Source organism: Chelmon rostratus, chromosome 24, assembly GCF_017976325.1.
Source record: "Chelmon rostratus isolate fCheRos1 chromosome 24, fCheRos1.pri, whole genome shotgun sequence".
Taxonomy (NCBI): Eukaryota; Metazoa; Chordata; class Actinopteri; order Chaetodontiformes; family Chaetodontidae; genus Chelmon; species Chelmon rostratus.
Window position 1 is genome coordinate 3,080,289 of NC_055681.1, and position 21,826 is coordinate 3,102,114.

At 41.7% G+C, this 21,826-nt stretch overlaps 3 protein-coding genes, 1 long non-coding RNA gene and 2 other non-coding genes across 6 annotated transcripts; 3 read left to right on the plus strand and 3 right to left on the minus strand.

Annotated features, from left to right (window-relative positions):
- The first annotated feature begins 406 nt into the window (after positions 1-406).
- On the plus strand, positions 407-2,923 carry LOC121627673. Its single transcript, XM_041966699.1, has 5 exons — positions 407-458; positions 989-1,053; positions 1,597-1,654; positions 1,763-1,893; positions 2,245-2,923. The coding sequence occupies exons 1-5, from the start codon at positions 407-409 to the stop codon at positions 2,560-2,562; spliced, it is 624 nt and encodes a 207-aa protein (XP_041822633.1). The 3' UTR covers positions 2,563-2,923.
- A 1,311-nt stretch (positions 2,924-4,234) lies between these two features.
- On the plus strand, positions 4,235-6,355 carry LOC121627535. The gene is made up of 4 exons (XR_006008043.1): positions 4,235-4,279; positions 5,240-5,293; positions 5,371-5,479; positions 5,651-6,355. It is a non-coding gene; the product is annotated as an uncharacterized LOC121627535 (long non-coding RNA).
- A 2,594-nt stretch (positions 6,356-8,949) lies between these two features.
- On the minus strand, positions 8,950-14,536 carry nop58 (NOP58 ribonucleoprotein homolog (yeast)). The gene is made up of 15 exons (XM_041966105.1): positions 14,394-14,536; positions 13,771-13,847; positions 13,604-13,656; positions 13,202-13,326; positions 12,984-13,120; positions 12,721-12,785; positions 12,308-12,442; positions 11,811-11,956; positions 11,442-11,568; positions 11,093-11,256; positions 10,865-10,999; positions 9,894-9,955; positions 9,641-9,795; positions 9,443-9,558; positions 8,950-9,351 (listed from the first exon to the last, which is right to left on the minus strand). The coding sequence occupies exons 1-15, from the start codon at positions 14,436-14,438 to the stop codon at positions 9,289-9,291; spliced, it is 1,605 nt and encodes a 534-aa protein (XP_041822039.1). The 5' UTR covers positions 14,439-14,536; the 3' UTR covers positions 8,950-9,288.
- Positions 11,325-11,407, minus strand: LOC121627695. The gene has a single exon (XR_006008084.1). It is a non-coding gene; the product is annotated as a small nucleolar RNA SNORD11B (small nucleolar RNA).
- Positions 11,679-11,762, minus strand: LOC121627694. The gene has a single exon (XR_006008083.1). It is a non-coding gene; the product is annotated as a small nucleolar RNA SNORD11B (small nucleolar RNA).
- Positions 14,537-15,213: 677 nt separating the features above from the next.
- nufip1 (nuclear FMR1 interacting protein 1) lies at positions 15,214-19,138 on the plus strand. Its single transcript, XM_041966410.1, has 10 exons — positions 15,214-15,543; positions 16,214-16,299; positions 16,429-16,530; positions 16,626-16,688; positions 16,777-16,853; positions 16,950-17,042; positions 17,206-17,393; positions 17,488-17,628; positions 17,911-18,182; positions 18,295-19,138. The coding sequence occupies exons 1-10, from the start codon at positions 15,306-15,308 to the stop codon at positions 18,814-18,816; spliced, it is 1,782 nt and encodes a 593-aa protein (XP_041822344.1). The 5' UTR covers positions 15,214-15,305; the 3' UTR covers positions 18,817-19,138.
- The last annotated feature ends 2,688 nt before the right edge of the window (positions 19,139-21,826 follow it).

Here is a 21,826-nt window from a genome sequence, read left to right on the forward strand (position 1 = left end):
GTTGGCTGTCATTCGCAGCAGGAATCAGGCCCATATTCAACACACAGAAGAACTTTTCATCTGTAACTTCAGCTCATTCTTTTTGTACATGTGAATAAATGAATGTGTTGAATTGTAATGTTGTCTATTGTTTAGGCTACAAAAATAAATGTCCAGTTAACAGATGTGGTTGGAGTCAAACTCTGCCTCCACTTCCGGGGCTGGAAGTTTACTTTCACTTTCACTTCTGATGTGACGATGATCATTTTCTCCATCTCAACCTGCAGCTGAAGGTGATGAACTCTGAAATGTTTTACCCGTTAGCACAAGCTGTCGTTAGCTTAGCTTCGCTAGAAACAGCAACGATCTGGAGCTCCATCCTTCATTTCTCCAAACTCTCAGCTCTGAGTGTATCTGTGAACTCGAGATGAAGGAGGTGAAACAGCAGCTGGTAAAAACAGCCGCCATGTTGTGTGGATGTTTGAGAGAGTAAATGCGGGGATGAGGGTAGAAGTAGAGAGAGTTGCTGCTCACGAGTTGAACACAAAGTCGTTATTTCTGTGTAGCACCACTTACTGATGGCTGAAGGCAGCATGTCCTGTCAGTCCATCTTTGTCCTTCAGTGTGTCAGTGGATGTCAATGGTCCTCCATGCATCAGGTGTGTGTGCTGGCTCCTCTTTACCTGACTGCAGCTTCATGGCGCCATCTAGTGGACTGATAGTAGAACAGCAGCTGTGCCTCACACTGCTGTGTGACTGCATTCAGCTGACATTGATATGAAGCAGAAGATAACAGCCAATCACTGGAGGAGCAGCTGATGTTTTGACAGGAGAAATTATGTAAAGGATGATTATAGCTGATGTGCAGATGAAGGATTTGTGTTTCCTCTCCAGATCAAAGTGTGTGTGAGCTGATGTGAGTTGAGCAGCATGAATCCATGTGAGGACAGAGAGGAGGGAGTCCAGCATCATTATTCACACTCAAAGCTCTGTGTGTGTTGTGTTGAAGGCCAGAGCATCAGGACACACCAGACTCTGCTGGACCTGGACCTGGACCTGGAGCTGGACCCAGCTGTGTGTCCATCAGGAGTGACTTGTCAATGCCTCGCTCCATTAATTTTAAACAACAACATTTCTCTGACAGACAGTAAGTATTTCTCAGTGTTAAAATCATGTTGGACAGTACGACCTGAAATGTTCATATTTCCCTCCTCATGTTGTTCACTGCTGATGTTTGTCCTCATTAAATCCAGTCTGACCAGTTGTCCTTATAATGTTCATGTTGTCCTGGAATTATGATGAAGGTTTGAGCAACATTAGCATTAAAGGACAGGGTCACATTTTTCCAGTGTGTCCCTGAACCACACTGACATGCCCACATGTACATTGACAGCTGAGGATCATATGAGGCTTCAGCACAAATCAAGTGGGGATCTTCCAAAGTCTCCTCATTTGCTCTTTGAATTTTGTCCTAAAATGCTTCACCTACCATCATCTATAAATAACAGTCAGGATATTTGTGGTGAGTTCAGTGAGATGCTAGAAAACAGACCAACCATATCTCCATATCTCTGCTGTCTCACTCTCGCTCTCGCTCACCCACCCAACCGGTCGCAGCAAATGGCTAAAGATCTCCTTCATCAGGCTGATTCCACAACAGAAGAACTGGAACATGGTACACTTGAATTAAAGAAATAATAATAATGGAAGAGGGAAATGGTTTTGGAACAAAAATATAAACATCTTAGTCAAAATGTCTTTCTGAATTTTCTTGTATTTTCAGGATGGGACCGTGAGATGTCCTCCATCGTGCTCCTTATCCACCTCATGCCACCATCAGCGCATGGCTGCAACAAGAGACCAGGAAAGCTCTCCGCCAGACAAGCCATTGACCGCCTTGTGAAATTTATCAAGGTAATGTTGCAGTTTAATGAAAGTTTAAGAAGACTCCCTGTTCTGTCAGTAATATTAAACCTTAAAACTCTTGTGAAGTCATGCGATGACCATGCTCATATGTAATCAGCGAGTGCCCTGTGATATTTATCTGATTTGGCTCCCCACAGATCTATCACCATGGGCCTCAGATACGCTGATATGAATAAGTTTATTTATTTTACATTTAGCAGAATAAAAAAATATAAGGCTGAAAATGTTGTGGTTCATCTTGCATTTTGTGGCAATAATAAATTCTGGTGGTGATGATGGGGTCCTAAACTGCAACTGATTAATTTTAAAAGCAAGACTAATCAAGTTTTCTTGTCACAGACTGGGACCAGCATTGAGGGGCATCTGGACAGCATCACACAGAGGCGTCAACCCTATCTACTGGCTGTGGGGACCCAGAAGAGCGCCATACACAAGTATTTCATTGTGATTGACAAACATGCAGTCCCGTGTCAGTCACCAGATTGTCTTGCCTCTTTTGACGAGCTTTTTAAAGCTCATTTAGTCTTCGCTACCTCGTACAACAGGGATCTGGCCAATGTCTACCACTTCTTGCAAACAGCTGTTTACCAGATTGATGCTGCTACCACCAAGGTGAATCTCAGGGTCAAAGAGATGAGAGCTCGGATGCTGCACTGATTTTGACACCTTGAGATGCTTTGGTTTGGAGGGTTCGGATGCTGTACTGCAAAGATGTATTTTAAGGGCTCTGATGCGTCACTGATTTGATACAGAAATGTTTTGTTTTATTTGCAAAGGCCCTCAGGCAAATGCCAATTCACTATTTAAGCACTTAACGTTGATCCATGGACTTTGTCCAGGAAAGACACATGGCCTGAAATGTGGTCAGCCTGGTTGTTCTCATTTCTTTGGCACTTTTTCTGGGTTTCCAAAGCATCTTAAAGCACATGAAGCGTGTGATGATCCTGGTGAAGGCCCCTCTACAACTGAAGATTTAGCCGGACGTTTTGTTGATGACTTTCCATCAAACAGTGCCCCTTCTGACCCAGTCCTTCTTAATAAGAGACTTGAAGACAGCTGTGCTGCTACAGTAGCTGAACTAAAAATGGCAGGTGTGGGCCAAACAGTCATTAACTCTTTGGTTACTTCAATGGAAGAGATTGTTGATGATATCCATAATCAAGCAAAAGAATCTGTGGAACAGTGTCTATCTTTACAGGAACCTATAAAATGTGAGGTTGAGAATAAATTGACGAGTGCTTTGAAAACATTGAAAATCCTTCTGGTGTCTTAAATTCTGAAACTAAGAGAAGGCAGTATTTCACAGATACTGTTGTTTACATTTGCACTACAAACAATGTGTATGGATGAGTGTTTTTATGCATTTAAAGTTGTGTGTACTGCAGAAGGACCTCATGTTGTTGATGTCAAAGAGCTTTTGTGTTACAAAGCATTGGATATGCAGATGTCATACAGTAATGATGATTCAAGTTCATTTATTGTTCCGTACTGTTTCCTGTGATAAAAGAATGGCTAACTATTGCACTGGGGATGAACAATGGATTTCTGAATTTCTTTGCCCATAACTCAAATTCTAATGTTTTAATATTTTCTCCTCTTTTATCGAATCCACCCAATTTTAAAGAGCACATTGTGTCCAAATTGTGATTAGTAAATGTTTTGGCTGGGCTGATGGCTATTGCAGTATTTTACATCCTTATCTGCAGCTACTGATAGTGTGGTGATCGTGTGCATACCTGTTTGCAATATTCTATTTGTTTTTATTATGAAATTTTAGGGATTTATTGAGTAAAATAGAACTATATTCATAGTAGAATTGGACCTCTATTTTGAGGCAATCTAGTGGAGTAAAATATGAACTCTAGATAGAGAAGAAATAACTCTTATTATTATTTAACTCTATGACGAGAGTAAATTTTGCTCTTTTTGGACTGGGATATATATACTATACTATATTTTTGGGAGTAAAATTTTACTCAAATTGAGTAAAATTTACTCTTCAAAATTTTCTGTGTACCAATACCTGGAATCAGTGTCACTTTATCAACCACATCTACCTCCTCTGTGATTGTAAACATCTATAATCCACTCCTCTTGCACTAGAAGGTATTTTTTATACTCTTTGGCAGAGTTATATTATTGCTGAGTAAAATACTTTTTCTATTTTTCTTAGATTCATTGTACATTGCCTTTATAAATTTTGAAATTCTTTTTTATTTTGACCGATTTGCACAATTTCGAATACTATTTGCTTATCTATCACATACAGCCTGTAGGGGGCAGCAAGTCAAAGCCGCTCCGTTTTAACCCAACACGAAGAAGGCGCACTTCCGCCTCAGCTGTTTCCTGACAGTTCTACACGCCACCTGGAAAGGTACATATTCTTGAACAAAAGACAACATTCAGACACAAAAGTAGAGTTGTACGTTGAAGTATTTACCTTTGTGACGGTTCATAGTGAACCGTGTGACAGTCAGAGCTGGAAAGAAGGTCTGGTTATGAGGGCAGAACCCCAGTCAGCATCCTTTAGCCACCGTTAGCTCACAATTCAGGCAGCGTTCTGTATGTAATATCATAGCGTTACCGCCACACGGGGGTTAAAGCCCCAGAAAGCCACCAGAGATTCCTGTCAGAGGTTTATTCTTGTCAGGCAAGGTTCATTAAAGCCGCTGAAACATTACAGTAGCAGCAATAACAGCCGGCAGTGGTGGATCATAACTGAGTACATTTACGCAAGTAAAATTCGAGGTCGAAAAGTGTAAAATGGAAAAAAATACTTTAACGTGAACATACGCATTTGAACAATGTAACGTGTCCAATAAGTGATGGATTCCTTATGTATATTACATATATATATACATATATATAATATATTATTTTAATATATAGTTAAGATATATATTAAGAAGACCTCAGTCGTAAATAGTCCATTGTCATTGGTAAAAGGCTCAAATGGAGCGGTGTTTATTTCTGGATAGAAGAGCGGCTGCTCAGGAATTCCTACCAGTCAGAGACTAAAGGGGCAATCCCCTAATGTACCAAGCTCAATAACAAATTGGCAGCTGATTTGAGTGGCAAAATATGGAGCATTTTGTGGACATTGCTTTTCATTTGTTTGGAGAGGAGAAAACACTTGGCTTGACGTGTGGCTGGAGAATGACATGTCCCCAGCAAAAAAGACAAGAAAAGTCCTCACTGATCCTGGCACTTGGGTGACACCTACTGTCACAAAAAGGTTATGACAGCCATATCTGACAAACTAACTGATTTAACAAAACATTTAATAAAATAGGTCTATGACAACTTACTATTGTGTTTTTTTTGTTTTTTTAAGGGGGGGGCTTCCGCCCAAGCTGTTTCCTGATAGTCCGACACGCCACCTGGAAAGGTACATGTTCTTGAACAAAAGACAACATTCAGACACAAAAGTAGAGTTGTACGTTGAAGTATTTACCTTTGTGACAGTTCATAGTGAACCGTGTGACAGACAGAGCTGGAAAGAGAAGCATCAGTGAACTGGTCCTTGGTCTTGGTCCGACTGAGAAAGCTGCTGCTGCTGCTGCCGCCTCCTCAGGTCAGGACCTGCGCATTTCACACACTGAGACACACTAATCCTGTCCCTGACTTAAGTAAGATTATATTTTCCCACACCATTGGGACAAGATGGTTTAAAAGTCACCTGAAACTGACAGGTGTATACATTACACCTGGAAACATGCAAACTGTCACCTGTTTTTCATTCCAGGCTGCCTGCAGAGGTCAAACAATGCTTGATAAACTGGTTTTCCGTGACTCTCAGAGCACCAGTCTCGTCAACTCAAGTTGAAAACAAGTCCATACATATATAAATGTGTAAGTAAAATTGAAATGAGTTTACATTCTCAGGGTTTTTATCATGAATTGTAAATATGAAGACCCATTCAGGAAAACAGAAGAACAGTGGAAGACTGTGGACTGTTGTTACCATCCACATCTTATCATAAATGATAATATCCTATGGAAATATTCTATGTCAGCATGTCAAAGATAAGTTTTAATGGTTTTATTATTAGCTGCGTAGTAATTCTGTTCACTTGAAGAATGCAATAAATATGACCCACATTTAAAATGTACATCACTAAATTTAATAATTAAGTTTATTGCACTTTAAAAATAGCAGTCAATTTCAAGGTGAGCTTAATTACACTTCATAATGCCATCAGAGTTGTATAAATATACATGCGATACACATAGTATGTTTTTGGTGCTGTGAATTGAGAATTTGGGGTTTTATTGGTCTTCTGATCACACATCAATCCCCCATTTAAAGAACACTTTTTTTCGACTCTCTGTTACTTCATTAGATCTTAATTAATTAGACCTGCACAACATTTGGCTTCACAGAAGAAGACTACACAAATAAATCAATGGTAGAAAGCTACAGTTAAAGGATAACTTTCGTTTTTTACAACCTGGACTTTATTTGTAGCATTAAATACGACCATATAGACACCCAGACAACTTTGGTGGCATTTGGAGTCGTTTTGAAGAAATTAGCCCCAGAAGAGCGGCGCGTATATCCGTATAATGCGAGTAATTGGGGCACCCGTGCGTAGCCTCTATAAACGCACAATCTGCGGCGAAACTCGTTCATATTCCAATATTTTGTTATGATATGCTGGCGCTATTCCCCTCTGAGCCCGTGGTGGCATGTTATCAACATCCAGTGTCTCCAGACAACTACTTCTGACGTGGATGACGTCATTTTCGAGCGCCGCGCCGCTTGGTTTTGTTTGCCAGAAGTTTATCATTGCGCGGATATCCTCCAGTGTTGTGACACAGATTTATTGACACATCCAGACGCGTATCTCCTGGCCGCAAGTCCTACTCTGAGCAACAGAGACATTCCTCCTCTGTTGTCATCGATGAACATTGTCCACTAGAACACCACCAGCTACCGTCTACTCGTGGACGCGCAGCCGTTTGTTGTTGTTTGGCCAGCTGTTCCTCTCTCTGCCTCGTCCTCCTTTCAACGAGCTCCTCGTCCGTGTACTCTGGCACAAACGGTAAGGACGTCCATCGTAAACAAAGTCATCGTCCACCACCTCAGAGTCGGAAAAATATTCATCCATTTTGTGAAAAATAACAGTCGCAAACTACAGCTAAACTAGCCGACCGCCGCAGAGTTAGCCGTGTTGTGGCTGGTTGCTCGCAGCGCGCGGCGCTCGAAAATGACGTCATCAATGTCAGAAGTAGTTGTCCAGAGACACTGGATGTTGATAACATGCCACCACGGGCTCAGAGGGAATAGCGCCAGCATATCATAACAAAATATTGGAATATGAACGAGTTTCGCCGCAGATTATGCGTTTATAGAGGCTACGCACGGGTGGCCCAATTACTCGCATTATACGGATATACGCGCCGCTCTTCTGTGGCTAATTTCTTCAAAACGACTCCAAATGCCACCAAAGTTGTCTGGGTGTCTAAATGGTCGTATTTAATGCTACAAATAAAGTCCAGGTTGTAAAAACCGAAAGTTATCCTTTAAGTTACACTGACCAGTGTGCATCACAAAGTCCGGCTGTTCCAAGGCCAGTCTTTAAAAAGCCAGAACATTACAGCAGCCACATTCCTCTGCGTTGTTTGTTGTTATGACAGCTCAGCAGCTGTAAATCTGTTTTAAGATGGTTATCATGTTCTACTTTAATTTGTTTTTCATGCTCTTGAACTACTTCTGCTATGGTTGTGATTTTGCCCATTTAGCTCAATGAAAGGGAACAAAAATACAGTTTTAATAACAATTACTTGTCTAGCAATTTATAATCATGAAAAACAAATCATCTGTTTTTATTTTTCTTACAAATATAAAAAACATGCAGGCCACTTGATAAATATAAGATGAAAATCTGAGAAAAAACAGGTACATTACAATGGACACTAACATAGTTAAGTGGTATGAAATATTTCCTAAAAATACAATTGATAATTGAAAATATTTTAATATTTACCTCAGGATGCCACTTGTTACCGTAGATGTATGCATGTAAATACAGCATTGGGACATATAAATTACAGTAACATAAACAGTAAGACTGTAGAAAACAAATTCCTAAAACAAATGTAATCACAAGAGTGACATAACTGACATAAAAACTTGGATAATGTGTATGTAGTGAACATACTTTTATTATTAAGACATTATTACAACTTCATGTTGGCTGATCAAAACTGACTCGTTAAGCCTTTTCATTGAAAGGAATAAACAAACATCAGTTAAGAGATTCTAACCAACAAAATCAAATCCTGTGGCACCTGTGACAAGTAGATATTTTAACAATTGTATTTTTTAATAAAATATTTGTTTTTATTGCATTTTCAGTCTTTTTTGTCATGGATCTGGTTTTTGATGTAATCTAAAACATGTAATTTTTCATTTCATGTAAATACTGTACACTGAATATATTTTGTATTTTTAAGAATAGATTAATATAAAACAGGAATACGCCTGACCTCAGAGGCAAAGCAGGGTCCAGCCTGGTGAGAACTGGGATGGGAAGTTTCTTCACCTCTTAACCAACAGCAGAGGGCGCTGCTGCTTTTTCAGTGGACACAGCTTTGAGCAACAGAGCTGGTGCTATATCTATGACAACCTGATCTCCATTAAGTCTCAAAACTACGAATGTTTCCAGGATACCAACTTCAAAATGAAGTATAAAGCATCTAAAATCAAACCATGACAATTACACAATGTTTGCTTCAAGAAAATTAAGTTTGAAAAATGGTTAGGAAAGTGAGCAACCATGATACAAAGTAAATATGTACACATGTATTGGCATCAAACTAACCTTTAAAAGCCAAATGTTTTCATTGTGTTCCTCATCTTTTCAGGATGAGCAGAATCAGAAAATATTTTGAGCATTTTGTGTAACTTTTGCTCAACAGATTAAGGCACGCTGCATTTTTAAGATCATTGACATTGGATTGAGTCTTGAAAAAAGAAAATCATCACTATGATTGGTCAGATATTCATTCTACTGCAGAGTAAAAAAACAAAACACATGATGACAGCAACATGACAGTTTATTTCACCAGGGCGGATGTTCAGTCTTGGACAATGAAAAGAGAACCGGAGAATCTTTCCTGATCCACTACTGTCTGATACAGATGTGTTAACAAATAAAAGTCAGGGCAGTTGACTGCAAAATTATTACACATCTCTTCAGAAAAAAGACATTTTTCACTCATTTTAAAGTGGAAATACACTCCGTTATAAAACAAGTTGTTCTTTGACCTGAACTTTTTGTCCAGAACCAGGCACTCGATGCAGCATTGCCCTCATTAGATATCAATGTATGACACAAAACTAAAACATTAACTAAAATATATACACTCTCCACTCTTTCAGTCATCATCTTCCTCCTCCTTGGCCTTCTTTTTCTTCTTCTTTTTCTTCTTTTCTGTTGACTGCAGGGAGAACAAAAGTCAGCACAATGAACGTTCAACAACCAAGAGCAGCACCAGAGAACTTCTCTCACGAATAGGAAACAAATCCTACCTCTGTTACTGCTGCCTCTTCCTCTTCCTCTTTTGCTTCCTCTGCTTCAGCCTCTGCTTTCTTGTCCTTCTTTTTCTTCTTCTTTTTCTTGGGAGTTTCCTCTGCTTCTTCTTCTTCTACAAAACATGCAGAAAAAAAAACAAACCTTGAGCATTCACTCGCCACAAGATTAGTTCACGCCCTTTTTTTTTTACCCACCTTCTGCTACTGGTTCCTTTTTGGGCTTTTTGGATTTGACCGGCGGCGTTTGAGGCTCGTCAGCAGCCTCCTCCTCCTCCACCTCCTCAAACTTCCTCTTCTTTGAGGTGGAGGGAATAGTAGAATCGCCGGATGGATCGTAAATTCTCACTTCACTGCGGAGAAAGAAAAAAAAAAAGGGGATTAAACACTTTTGATTCTTCCTTGTGGAAACATATCTTCTTTGGAAAAGAGCTGTTTTGTGACAGTTCACCTCTTGTGCTGGTATTTGTCTGCCTTTGCCATTGCTTTGCCTGTTCCACTGATTCTTCGGATCTGAGAGGGGAAAGAATGGAGACGCCATCAGATGACCAGTCGAAAGAAAATCCCACAACAAATGGATCTGGGCCAATATGTTCAAAAGTACAAGTTAAGAAATTCTTGGTTGGTGCTTCCTCAGTTCTGCCTCCAGGCTTTGCAAAGTGTTGTGACTACAATTTGGTCTTCCAATAATGCCCTCCCTCAAGCATCGACTCAGCCAATAGTAGACCTCGTGGCATCAACGATCACAGCTCTGTGCACTGCTTGCATGCTTTAGCATATTGAAACAACTGAGTGTGTAGAAGGTATTTACTCCGCAGTTATTCTTAAAAGTATTGAGTTTAAGGAGGATTTAGGAATAATTTCAAGTAATACTCAGCTGTGGAGTTTCTACAAAATGTTAATAAAACACGTTGAAGGTTTGATTCTGTAAATTAAACATTTCTATGAAACATTTCCTGGCAAAGTTACATATTTAGAACTAGTTTGCTGTTATTTGTAAGCAGGATTCTTATATTTCACAGCTCATCTAATATATTTACTATATTGCACTTTTCATTGCTGATGCAGATGTGGTTACTGTAAAAAAAAGCATGTGAGCATTTGATTGTTGTTCATGCTGAATCTTTTTTTTTCTTGTTGTACGGACAATGTGCATCGAGACAGACCTTGTACTTTTTATTTACTTATACATTTACAAACTATATCTGCTCCTTTGGCACTCCTGACTGACAGACCTCTGGAGCTGAACAGCCAGGAATATTTATGACTTATTCTCTAATAGAAAATTTATGTCACTGGTAGAATTTTGAGGCTATTAAGACCCAAATTTTACACATACAAGCCCTGGAATTTAAGTTCATTTCAGAGTGGTGCTTGTGACACCAAAAGGGATAAAGATCCTTCTGATGTAGTTGTACTCACCCCCCTCTCCTCCAGCTGGCGTAGCCTGGACTCCAGCTTGGCACGGTTCTCTACTCCCATTTCTGCATTCGTGTCCTCTCCCAGGGCATCATAGCGAATCGCCAGGGCTGCTTTAGCTGCCAGCATTCTGGAGATCTGGACAGATATTATAGAAAAAAAACAATTTATTTTCCAACCACCAGACTAATAATCGCTATCTAATCCAGTTCATGCTCCTTCTGAACGTACCTTGCCCTTATTCTTGGCTGCAGTCTGACCCACCAGGGAGGCGTGGTAGATGAGACCGTACTTGGGTGTGTCTTTGCGGGTCTTAAGGGCTCTAAACAGAGCCTTCTCTGCTCCAAGGATCTGCACCGTGGAGGCTGGATGCTTTGCCAGATTCAGAAGGGAACCTTAAAGACACAACAAAAAGACAATAAATACGATGCCCTCCCCAGTACCTGCCCAGTGGGCCTCTAAAGGCAAGCTCAGATGAGGTAGTGACTTAAAAACATCAGTCATTTTCAGGAAAGTGACATAATGTCGTCATCATCACCGCTTGGCTGGTTTCCATGCGGCCCCCTTCTCCCTGACTTACCTGCATGTGAGATGAGACGGGCGCCGACCAGCTCGCCCACCATGACCGTCAGGTTGGGGGCGATTGCCATCATTCGGTTTTTCAGGTAGTCGTACAGCTGAGTGCGGTAATCTGAAATCTCAATCACCTGTGGAAAAGAGACAGGAGATTGGTTCATAACTGCCAACAGATAAATAATGAGAAAAGAGTTTAATGTCTTCCCTGTGCATTTAGTTTTAGTGGTGGAGGCATGAAATGTGACTGTTCAGATGAGGTAGTGACTGAAAACCCACACGATTGGTTTCAGGATAAAGACAAAAGTCGTCATCATCACCACTGTCACTCGAGCTGATTGGCTTTAACTTGTAGAGGTGGACGAAAGAGACGTACCTGATCACACAGGTGCTTGATGTTTTCGATGTCCTGTTCTGACACCTCTGTTCCCATGGAGATCTCGGCAGCCAGTTTAACCTCGCCCTCGATTTCCTCGGGCAGGACATCTGACAGATCAGAGCCGGCCACGTTTGTGCGATCACCTTGAGAGTCACAGACACAATTTAGCCACTCGGGAATACTGTCACTGCTAATTTAATGCATGCGTTTCATCATAACAAAGGAGCTGGTGGAGACCCAATTATGGATTTGAACAGATTAATGTGGGCGTCTTAACATCCAGGGGACATCTAATGAAATATAAGAGTGAGTTGCATTATGGGAAAAGTAGAGCCAGCTTTTTCAGTGTGAATTTGACCTGTGACTGAGGACTAAACATCAGGATATCTTCACCACTGGTGCATCAGTTTTAATCATTTTTTGCCTTCTAGTGTAATACTAAATGCCTGGAGTACCACTTTAAATCGTGATGTGCAAATGCAGATTATTCTTACCAATTTTGCGGACAGTTTTGCAGTACGCCAAGTTGTCAGTGACAATTTTTCCCAGCTCTGGAAAGTGCCAGCCATACCACTCCCTGCAGCGCATGATGTAGTTGTTAAGCTCCTTATCCAGGTCATCCAGGAGAGCTAAAGAGACGAAGGAAAACAAACACAGTCAGACCACATATTCAGATACACCACAGCAGACACGAGTAATCATTACAGCTGAAAAGGTTTGTCAATTAATGAAATTAAAATTATGAATGTGTGACTGCAAAATCTGAAAATAGTCTGTTGCACAACACAAGCAGTTTGATTATGGAAACTTAACTTTTTTATGGAGATTTTAGGCAACTGTGATGTTCACTCTTTCAATCGTAAATATTGTTTAGTGCTTTTCTTACATCATAAAATATACAACTTACAGATGGCCTGCACAATCATAGTGTCCACTTTGTCCGGGCTGAACTTGAGCTTGTAGCGGGATAAGCTGGAGAACAATGAGAAAAGAAGATTTATGAACGAGTTACATGGCGATCTAGTTTTGATCATAGTTTGCCTAATGAGAGACTGCTGCCTCAGCGGTAGTGACGAATGCTGAGGGAAATCTACAGGGAAGATTCAGACAGCAAATGTAATCATAGGCAGCAGCCATGCCCACAAAACACTACATCTGTATGGCTCCTACCTGTGAGCCAACCCTAGAGACATGGCACTGATCTCCCTGGGAGGAAGTCCAGTGATGAGGTTCTCCATCTGGCCCCTGATGCACCTCATAAGTTCAGCCACAGCAGGGCTGTGGACACAGCTGAGGTCCAGCTTTTCCTGAAAACAAAACAGGCTGTCAGAGACAACTCTTAGCTACTGAATATTCCTGTAAATGATGTAAATTGTTGGGTCACTTACTTTAATAACCCCGCCGAGTTTTGCATCACTGATGGCCAGCTGCTCGTGAGCCTCCTTGGCAACAACTTTCTTCAGCACCTTCTTCAGGCTCTTTCCAATTTTTCCCTCAACGAGGGCAGTGGCAGCTGAGTGGCACAGGTTGGAAATACTGCATTAAATAATCTCCAAGAAATAAGTCAAGCTAATATGTCTGAGGAGCAACTATAGAGATTTTTTCTATCCTAGCCAAATTAAAAAGGTAAACTACCTTTACCTGCCACCTAAACTACCTGCTAACATGACAAGATGTGGTCTCAGTGGTAGTGACGAATACTGTGAAATGCCTCATGTTTTAATCAGACACAGAAACACATCACAGACCACAGAAATCAGGTGTACAGTAGCACACAGATGTGTCGTTACCTGCTAAGGCCTCTGTTGTGTCCTGAAACTTCTCGAAGTGCTTCAGTTTCACACTGGCAGGGAAAAAACAAAAACAGTTAGGATGCACTTAATCCACTTTGTCAACGATAACCAGCTAACTATGATAGCAGCTGTTCTCGGAGGCTGACTGCTTCATCAATACTTACACTTTGTTCGCTTTTTCAGGAGTTTCAAACTCCTTATACAGGCTGTCGACCTGCTGCAGTTTGGACTCATCGAGGACCTGAAATTGAACAAAAGCTCATAAATTAGCTGTCATACATTGAAAACAGATAAGATAAGCGCTGACAGGGTGCACGAAAAAAAATCAGCACTTGTATGTTAAGTGTCTCCAGATGTGTTTATAACGTCACAATCTTTTACATGTTGCATTCAGGCTGAGTGCTGATCGTACAACCACACAGTCATTTACTTAACTTCCAATATGCACTTGAGTCTTGGCTAGTGAGGAGTAGCAGTGTTCATTTAAGTTAGCCTCAACAAGCACACGTGGTTAGAAGGCCTTTCCACTGCTGTTGCTGTGTTAGCTTGTGCATCAGCAAAGACACTCGTACACAGCAACAAACCTGCCATTTACACATTCATATACTTGAAAACAAATTGAAATACTACGTTTTAAGTTTTATTCACTGGCAGTTACGTTAACTACAACTGAACCCACATGGGCTGTGGGTAACTAGCTGCTAAGCTAACCAAAGCTAACTGTGGTAAGTAATGCGTAATTATTGCTCATTCTTTAAATGGCTGGTAACAAAAATCGAACACATACTTTAAATATTGCATATCCAGCGGCGGTCTCAAATAACACGAGCATTTTGTCAGCAGCTCAGGTACTTTGTAGACTTTGGACGCTCCCTCGGCGGAGAGCTTTCAGACTTTTCTCAAAGTCACCACGCTGCTGCTCCGACTGTGTGTGAGGAGCACGCGCGGCGAGAGAGAACACCAGGAAACTGCTGGGTTGCCAAGTCCGTTTGGTCAATATCCCCGATTCCAGAAATGAGTATACACGTACTGATATTATTGATAGATTTTCAGCACATTCTACACATGTTTTCATTTTAAGAATAGTTAATGTTGTCTCAGTGTAGTATACATTGAGTAGTGTTTTTTTAACACTGCATAATTATGTTGATTTGCTTTTGTAAACCAAACCAAAGCAGAGTTGACATGAAAATACGGATGCCGCTGGTTTATGACACTTAATGCCGACATGAAGACATTATGCAGTCTTAATGTTTTCAAAGGTTATCGAACATCCTGCTACTTTGTCCACATTTCTCTGCAAATGGGAAAAAAAAAAGTGGAAAATAAAATCCACACGGGTTCCCGTTCCCCAAACTGGCAACTCAAGATAAGATTTTCATGAAAGCTCGCGAGAAGTTGTCCAAACGTGCCGGTACTAAAAAAAATTAAATAAAACCACAGATTAGACAAAGTTGCAGTTAAACGAAATATATGCAATTTGCACAAAACCATCGTAATTATGTTATGCTAACCATCGTGACAAATTTGGATTTTCTGTCTGGTCATATGTTTTTTGTCCTTCCTGCTCTCGCGGAAGTGACATCCGCGTTTACAGAGTGGGGCAAAACATACACATGTGAGAGCTGCATGTGAGAAACCCGAACTTCCTTCAGATAGACTTTACTGTCGACGTGAAGAAAGACCTCAGGCGTGGAATATGAATGCACCGGAACACTATCCTCCGCCGGACTTCGGCTGTCCCCCTCCAAACTCGATCCAGCCCTTCCAGCACCAACAGCAGCCCCGCTCCAGCAGCTTCCACCCCAACATGTGGAGCTGGAGCGAGACGCCATCGGAGCCCAGCTGGGACCACAGCGGCCAGTCTGGATGGCATCACGGGGCAGGCTTTGGTTTCCCATCAAGCCGTGGAAACTATGGACCTAAACGTCCATACGGTGAGTTACCTATGTAGAAGTCTGATACGGTACTTAATTAATCGTGATAATCCCCAGAAAACAATCTCTAGGTGTTATTGACATCTTAGAATTGCACCTTTCATCTACAGCCCCACAAAATGTTATTTAAGTTAAGGAACAGATGGAAAAAAGCCCAATAATAGTCATAATCATAATAATAATTACAGTTGCTTCATCACAATCACAACCAGTTCTTAGTGTCAGCAATGACATGCTTTAGTCTGAATGTCATCACTGTTTGTCAACCTGTGTCAATTTATCCAACTACAAACCAGTAGGTTAAGAACACTGTTGGGAGGTTTTAAAGGGATGCTCGATTATGTGTTACACCTCTAGACAGTCTGGGGTCTCACAAGAGACAGATTACAAAAGGAATGGACAAAATGAAGCATCACAGTCTGACATCCTGACTTTTCAGTCCCCAGTGTGATTCACAGTCCAAAACACTGGATCCTACTTTTCCCATAATGCTACCAATAGCATATTTTGGCATATTTTTTGTCCTTCCTTGCTTGGTAAATGTTCACGTCTTTTAAACTCCAGACCTGCAGTTTGTGAAGTCGGCTTTCTTTTTAGTCCGAACTGAGATAACTCCAACATCACTTTCACTATATCACTATCATGCCTCTAACTTCAGGCTTGTCTTCAGGTCAAAACTTCAGTCGTGAGTGGCATCAAGCTGGACATCGAGGTGGAAGACAGAATTATGGACCCCACAACAATCACGGGAAAAAAGTAACTATCTGTTGAATCATTACCACTTAAATCATGTTCATGACCTTAATGGTGTTTGTCATACAGCAGCAGTGAACTGAGAATAAACACAATTATATGGTGAACTGGTCTGTCTGTAACCTATCACAGAAAAATAAGAAGGAACCAGAGTATTCCCATTTTTGTGACACCTGTGACCGGGGCTTCAAAAACCAGGAGAAGTACGACGAACATATTTCTCAACACATCAAGGTAATTTGATAGGTTTGATACAGTACATTTCGCTTTATTTCATGGAAATCAGTTTGCAAATTTGACCGACTGCCTTCGTCAAATCATGTTCGTAGTGCTCTGTGCCAGACTGCAGCTTCATGGCTCATGAAAAAATAGTCAGCATCCACTGGAAAAATGTAAGTGAAACAACTCATCGTGTGTCTGAAACTTAAGCTCCCAGTATTTTCCTTTGCTAATGTCAGTGCATTTACACCCTGACTGCAGAACCATGCACCGGGAGCTAAAAGAATCAAGCTGGACACCCCAGAGGAGATTGCAAAATGGAGGGAGGAGAGGCGCAAGTCAGTATTCACGAACAAATTGTTGAAACTGTGGCAACTGATGTCTGCTTCCAATCAGCAAAGTGTAACGATTGTTGTTGTAATTCTTCTTTGCAGAAACTATCCAACACTTCAGAATATTCAGAAGAAGAGAAAAGTGATGGAGGTTCGGGAGGAGACAGGAGCCGTTCTGGAGACAGCTCAGTTTGGGTAAATGCACACGTTTGATGTGTAAATTATGTATTTTGCACAGCATCTTTATTATTTTCCCTGTTATTGCCTCCAGAAACATGAATATATTTGCACTCATTTGCTTTGACCTGATTCCTGACCTTAATTTACTTAAATCCAGACTTTAATCATTTATTCACAGCCGAATGAGAGGCAGGGGCAGAGGACGGGGTCGGGGTCGAGGTCATGGCTGGGGTAACAGAGGGTTCCATGGGCGACACCCGCGAGGCCCTCACCCATCAGACAACAGCGGTGCAGAGCGACTCCCACCCCTCGCCCAGCGCTCCAGTGACGGCGATCCACTGGGAGCACTGGCCAGCAGTGACCACGGTGAGCGACTCCTCTGACATGGATGTGATGCTATTCAAACAAGACTGTAAACAATGACAATATATATTGTGAATTGTTTCTTGTGCTCTTCCAGACTCTGACAGAGAGGACCCAGCTGCTGAGTCCAGGACCGGTGGCCTGGTTGTGGCTCCGAAACAGATGAGCTCGGCCCTGGGCTCCCTCGTGGCCAACTACGGCTCCATGAGTGAGAGTGAAAGTGATGAGGAACCAGAGGGTGAGTTTGCCACCTTCCTCCATCTGCTACAGAACACAACCCGCGGTGCCAATCCATCAGGACGATCCTGTGAGGATTTACAAGCACAACTCATTTAAAGCTACACTGAGTGATGCTGTAAACAAAAACTGGTTTATGGTATGCACATTTGATAGAATAGGGTTAAATACATTGATGGTGAAAATACACATGGGGAAATAGCTTGACATTGGAAAAAAAAACACTTAAGTTTTCCATAATTTGCATCCGGTGTTCCTATTCTTCTTCTTCCTTGTGTTTCAGCCACCCCTATTCAGAAAGCCAAAGAGCTTGTGCAAGTCAACCAGGCTCTCCTAAACACAATACCACCAAACTCCCAGGACAGAGGACCCTCTCGAGGCCTGAAAACCTCCTCACAGGGTACGGATGCTCACAAAGTCCCCCAGCCTGACTCTGGTTTTCACACACCTCACAACAGAAGAGGAAGAGGGAGAAGAGGAGGCAGGGGAGGAAGGGGCGGTAGAGGAGGACACCAAGACACACCGCAGACCCGTCGTGCCACTCTGCTTGAGATGGTAAGGACACACCTGAGAGTATACAACCATAATTTATGTGAATGAAATTCTTTATAAATTGTGCATCGTCTTAGTCCACTTGTGCTTCTCTATTTTCTTTCACTCTGTTCAGTTACTGGCCCCAGATATCCGCCATGAGAGGAATGTCCTTCTGCAGTGTGTGCGCTATGTTGTCCGAAACAACTTCTTTGGCCTGGAGAGCAGACCTCAGAATCTGGAGGGGATAAAGGATAAACCCACACCAGCTATCCTGACTGGAGAGCAGGAAGGGAGGCAGGAAAAGCAATCAGAGGAAGCCAGGGAACTGTCTCGCTCTGCCTCTCTGGTTGGTGGAAAGACAAGTTCAGCAGACACTGGTGATGAGGAGGATTTAAAAATAAGTAAGGCTGTTGTAGTTGACCAAAACTTTAAGGACCAGGGTTTTCACAGCGATCAAGTAAGCTCAGAGCCATCCAAAAATCCTGTGGACTCAGCAGCAAGGGCTGAGCAGTTTGCAGGGGATCTCCCCCAATATGCCGAAGAGTCAGCTGCCAAACACTGCCAGAGCCTGCATTCGACGTCCACAGATAAAATCACATGTACCTCTTATATTTATGATGATGAAATATGGGAGAGCCCTGGGGCTGTAATGTAAAATCCTCAGAAATTAATAAAATGGATAAATGTTTTTCTGTTCTAAAACAAAGAAGTGAGGCATTTGTCTTTCATGCATTGATGTTACTATTTTCATGTTTTTGTTACGTTTTAGGGACTAATTTTTTTATGTGATGAGATGTTAGTGTGGCTAACAGCATCACGTTATATTTTTGGAACATGCATGAATAAAGATCATCTTTTTTTCAGCCCGATTGATAATTTTTACATTTGTGCAAATGTTTTTTATTTTAACCTTGAATTATGGATATGTTATTTTCAGTGTTGGAAATCTATATTAATTATGTGTAATTCCAGGTCTTTATTATGTTGTATTTGCAATATTACAAATAGAAACACCATGCTGAGAATGAAACAGAGGCAAGCATCTTATTTTTGAAAACACATTTCTGAGCTTTTTGAATTGAATCTGTCTTGACACCTGATACACGAATGGATCAAAAACATTAAATTCTTCCGAAATGGTCAACTCACTTTGGTGCTGCATTCAGGTTTACTGCCAATGTCAACAGCTGCACCGTCCACCTGGACCGGCCCGTGTTGTAAAACGAGCGCAACTACGGAGGGGCGTCGCCGCCAAGAAAGCGCCTGCGCCATCAACGTCTGTTTCGTGGGGTAGCAGCAGTAAAGGTGTGTATGGGTGTGCTTCTCAGTCTGTAGACAAAATTACACGATAAATTATTTTACATGGACTTGAATGAGCGGAAAAAATAATTTGTTGCGGTACAGTCTGTAAGCTTAAAGTCATAACATGGCTGGTGGTTGCGTTCGAGTGAAACCGCTGTTCTGTTCCAGTCAATAATGTGGAAGTTGGGCAGGTTTATATGACCAAAGTCGCGGCATCAAATTTTGGGGCAAGGTCAGAGAAAATAGTGATTGGAAAGTCCGCGTCAAAGATAAGGTAAAGCCTGAGGTGTTTTAACAACTAACCATACGAAATTAAAGACTAAAAAATGATGCAATGTTAGCTAAATAAGAGTTCAGCTAAATAGCTCGTTAAGCTAACTTCCTCCAAGACGTTATTTACATTATCATTAGTTAGCTACAGTGTGCTAGCATCTGAGGTGTTTTTCTAACAACTAACTATATTATATTAAATTAAAGAAAAACAATTAGGCAACCTTTGCTAAATGAGAATTGAGCTAAATTTCTTGTTAGGGTAACACCTCCTGCAAGGCTCATTAATGTTAACTAATGTTAGTTAGCTATACTGTTAGCATTAGTATATGTCTGTGTCTGAACATGTGTCTCTCAGTGTTTGCTATTTTAATCAAAAAGTACCACTTAATTATCTCCTAAAATATGTAACTCTAATTGTTTGCTAGTTTAATCAAAAAGTAGTACTAAAAGTAGCAAATTCGTTCTTTGTATACATTTGATTGATACCCTTTTGTGCCTTGTCTTCTTTCCTATTCAATTTTCCTGCAATCATTCAATCACTATGAACCTATAAGGAACTGATGATAGATAGATAGATAGATAGATAGATAGATAGATAGATACTTTATTAATCTCCAACTAGAAATTTACATTTCCAGCAGCTCAAAGGGTGCAAACACAAGGGCATGCAAAAAAGAACAGCTTTCAAGTAAGGAGGCAAAAATACAATACAAAATACAAACTAACAATATAAGAAGAAATAGTGAGATAAAAATAAAGAACTAAGCTATACAAGATCGACATCTGGGGGTTAAATGTGAGCGCAGTAGTGCAGTTGTGCAAAATGACAGTGTGCAACAGTCTGTTTGTCCACACTTTAAATCCAGCATATAGATGTGTGTGTGTCCACGGTGTGTGGTGTGAGTGTGTAGTGAGTCCGGAGTTGTTGTGTTATTTCTCTTATCGCCCTCCCCGAGAGGTGTTGAAGAGTCGTACGGCGTGGGGGAGGAATGATTTTTCAGTCTTTCCGTAGAGCAGGACAATGACAGCAGTCAGACACAGATGTTAGACTGTCCAGCTCTGTGCCAACGACAGAGCCTGCCTTCCTCACCAGTTTATCCAGGCGTGCTGCGTCCTTTTTGTTTAAGCTGCTCCCCCGGCACACTACTGCGTACAGGAGGGCACTCACTACCACGGACTGGTAGAAGATCTGTAGCAGCTTTTTGCAGATGTTGAAGGATGCCAGACTTCAGGCGGCTCTGTCCTTTCTTGCACAGAGAATCAGTGTTGGCAGTCCAATCCAGTTTCTCATCCAGCTGCACTCCCAGGTATTTGTAGGTGTGAACCACCTCCACGCAGTCCCCTTTAATTATGACCGGTTCTGGGCACAGCCTGGATCTCCTAAAATCCACTACCATCTCCCTGGTCTTGGTGGTGTTGAGGAGCAGGTGGTTGGAGTCACACCATGTGATGAATTCCTGGATCCGTTTCCTTTACTCATCCTCTTGTCCACTCCTGATACAGCCCACTATGGCTGTGTTGTCTGCGAACTTCTGTACATGACAGAGCTCCGAGTTGTACTGAAAGTCGGACGTGTACAGGGTGAACAGGACCGGAGAGAGCACAGTTCCCTGCGGTGCTCCTGTGCTGCTGGCCACAGTGTTGGACCTGCAGTCCCCCAGATTCACATACTAAGGTCTGCCAGTCAGGTAGTCAGTAATCCATGTCACCAGGTGTGTTTCAACTCCCATCTCTGTCAGTTTGTCCCTGAGTAGCAGTGGCTGGATGGTGTTAAAGGCACTGGAGAAGTCCAAGAATGTAATCCTCACAACACCACTGCCTCTGTCCAGGTGAGAGAGAGGTCGGTGGAGCAGGAAGATGATGGCATCCTCCACTCCCGTCTTTTCCCGGTAAGCAAACTGCAGAGGGTCAAGAGCATGGTGGATCTGTGGCCTCAGGTGATGGAGCAGCAGCCGTTCCATAGTCTTCATCACGTGTGACGTCAGGGCGACTGGCCTGAAGTCATTCAGCTCACCAGGATGTGGTTTCTTCGGGACCTGAATGATGCAGGATGCCTCAGCTGGGGAACCCTCCCCTGAACAAAGCAGGGC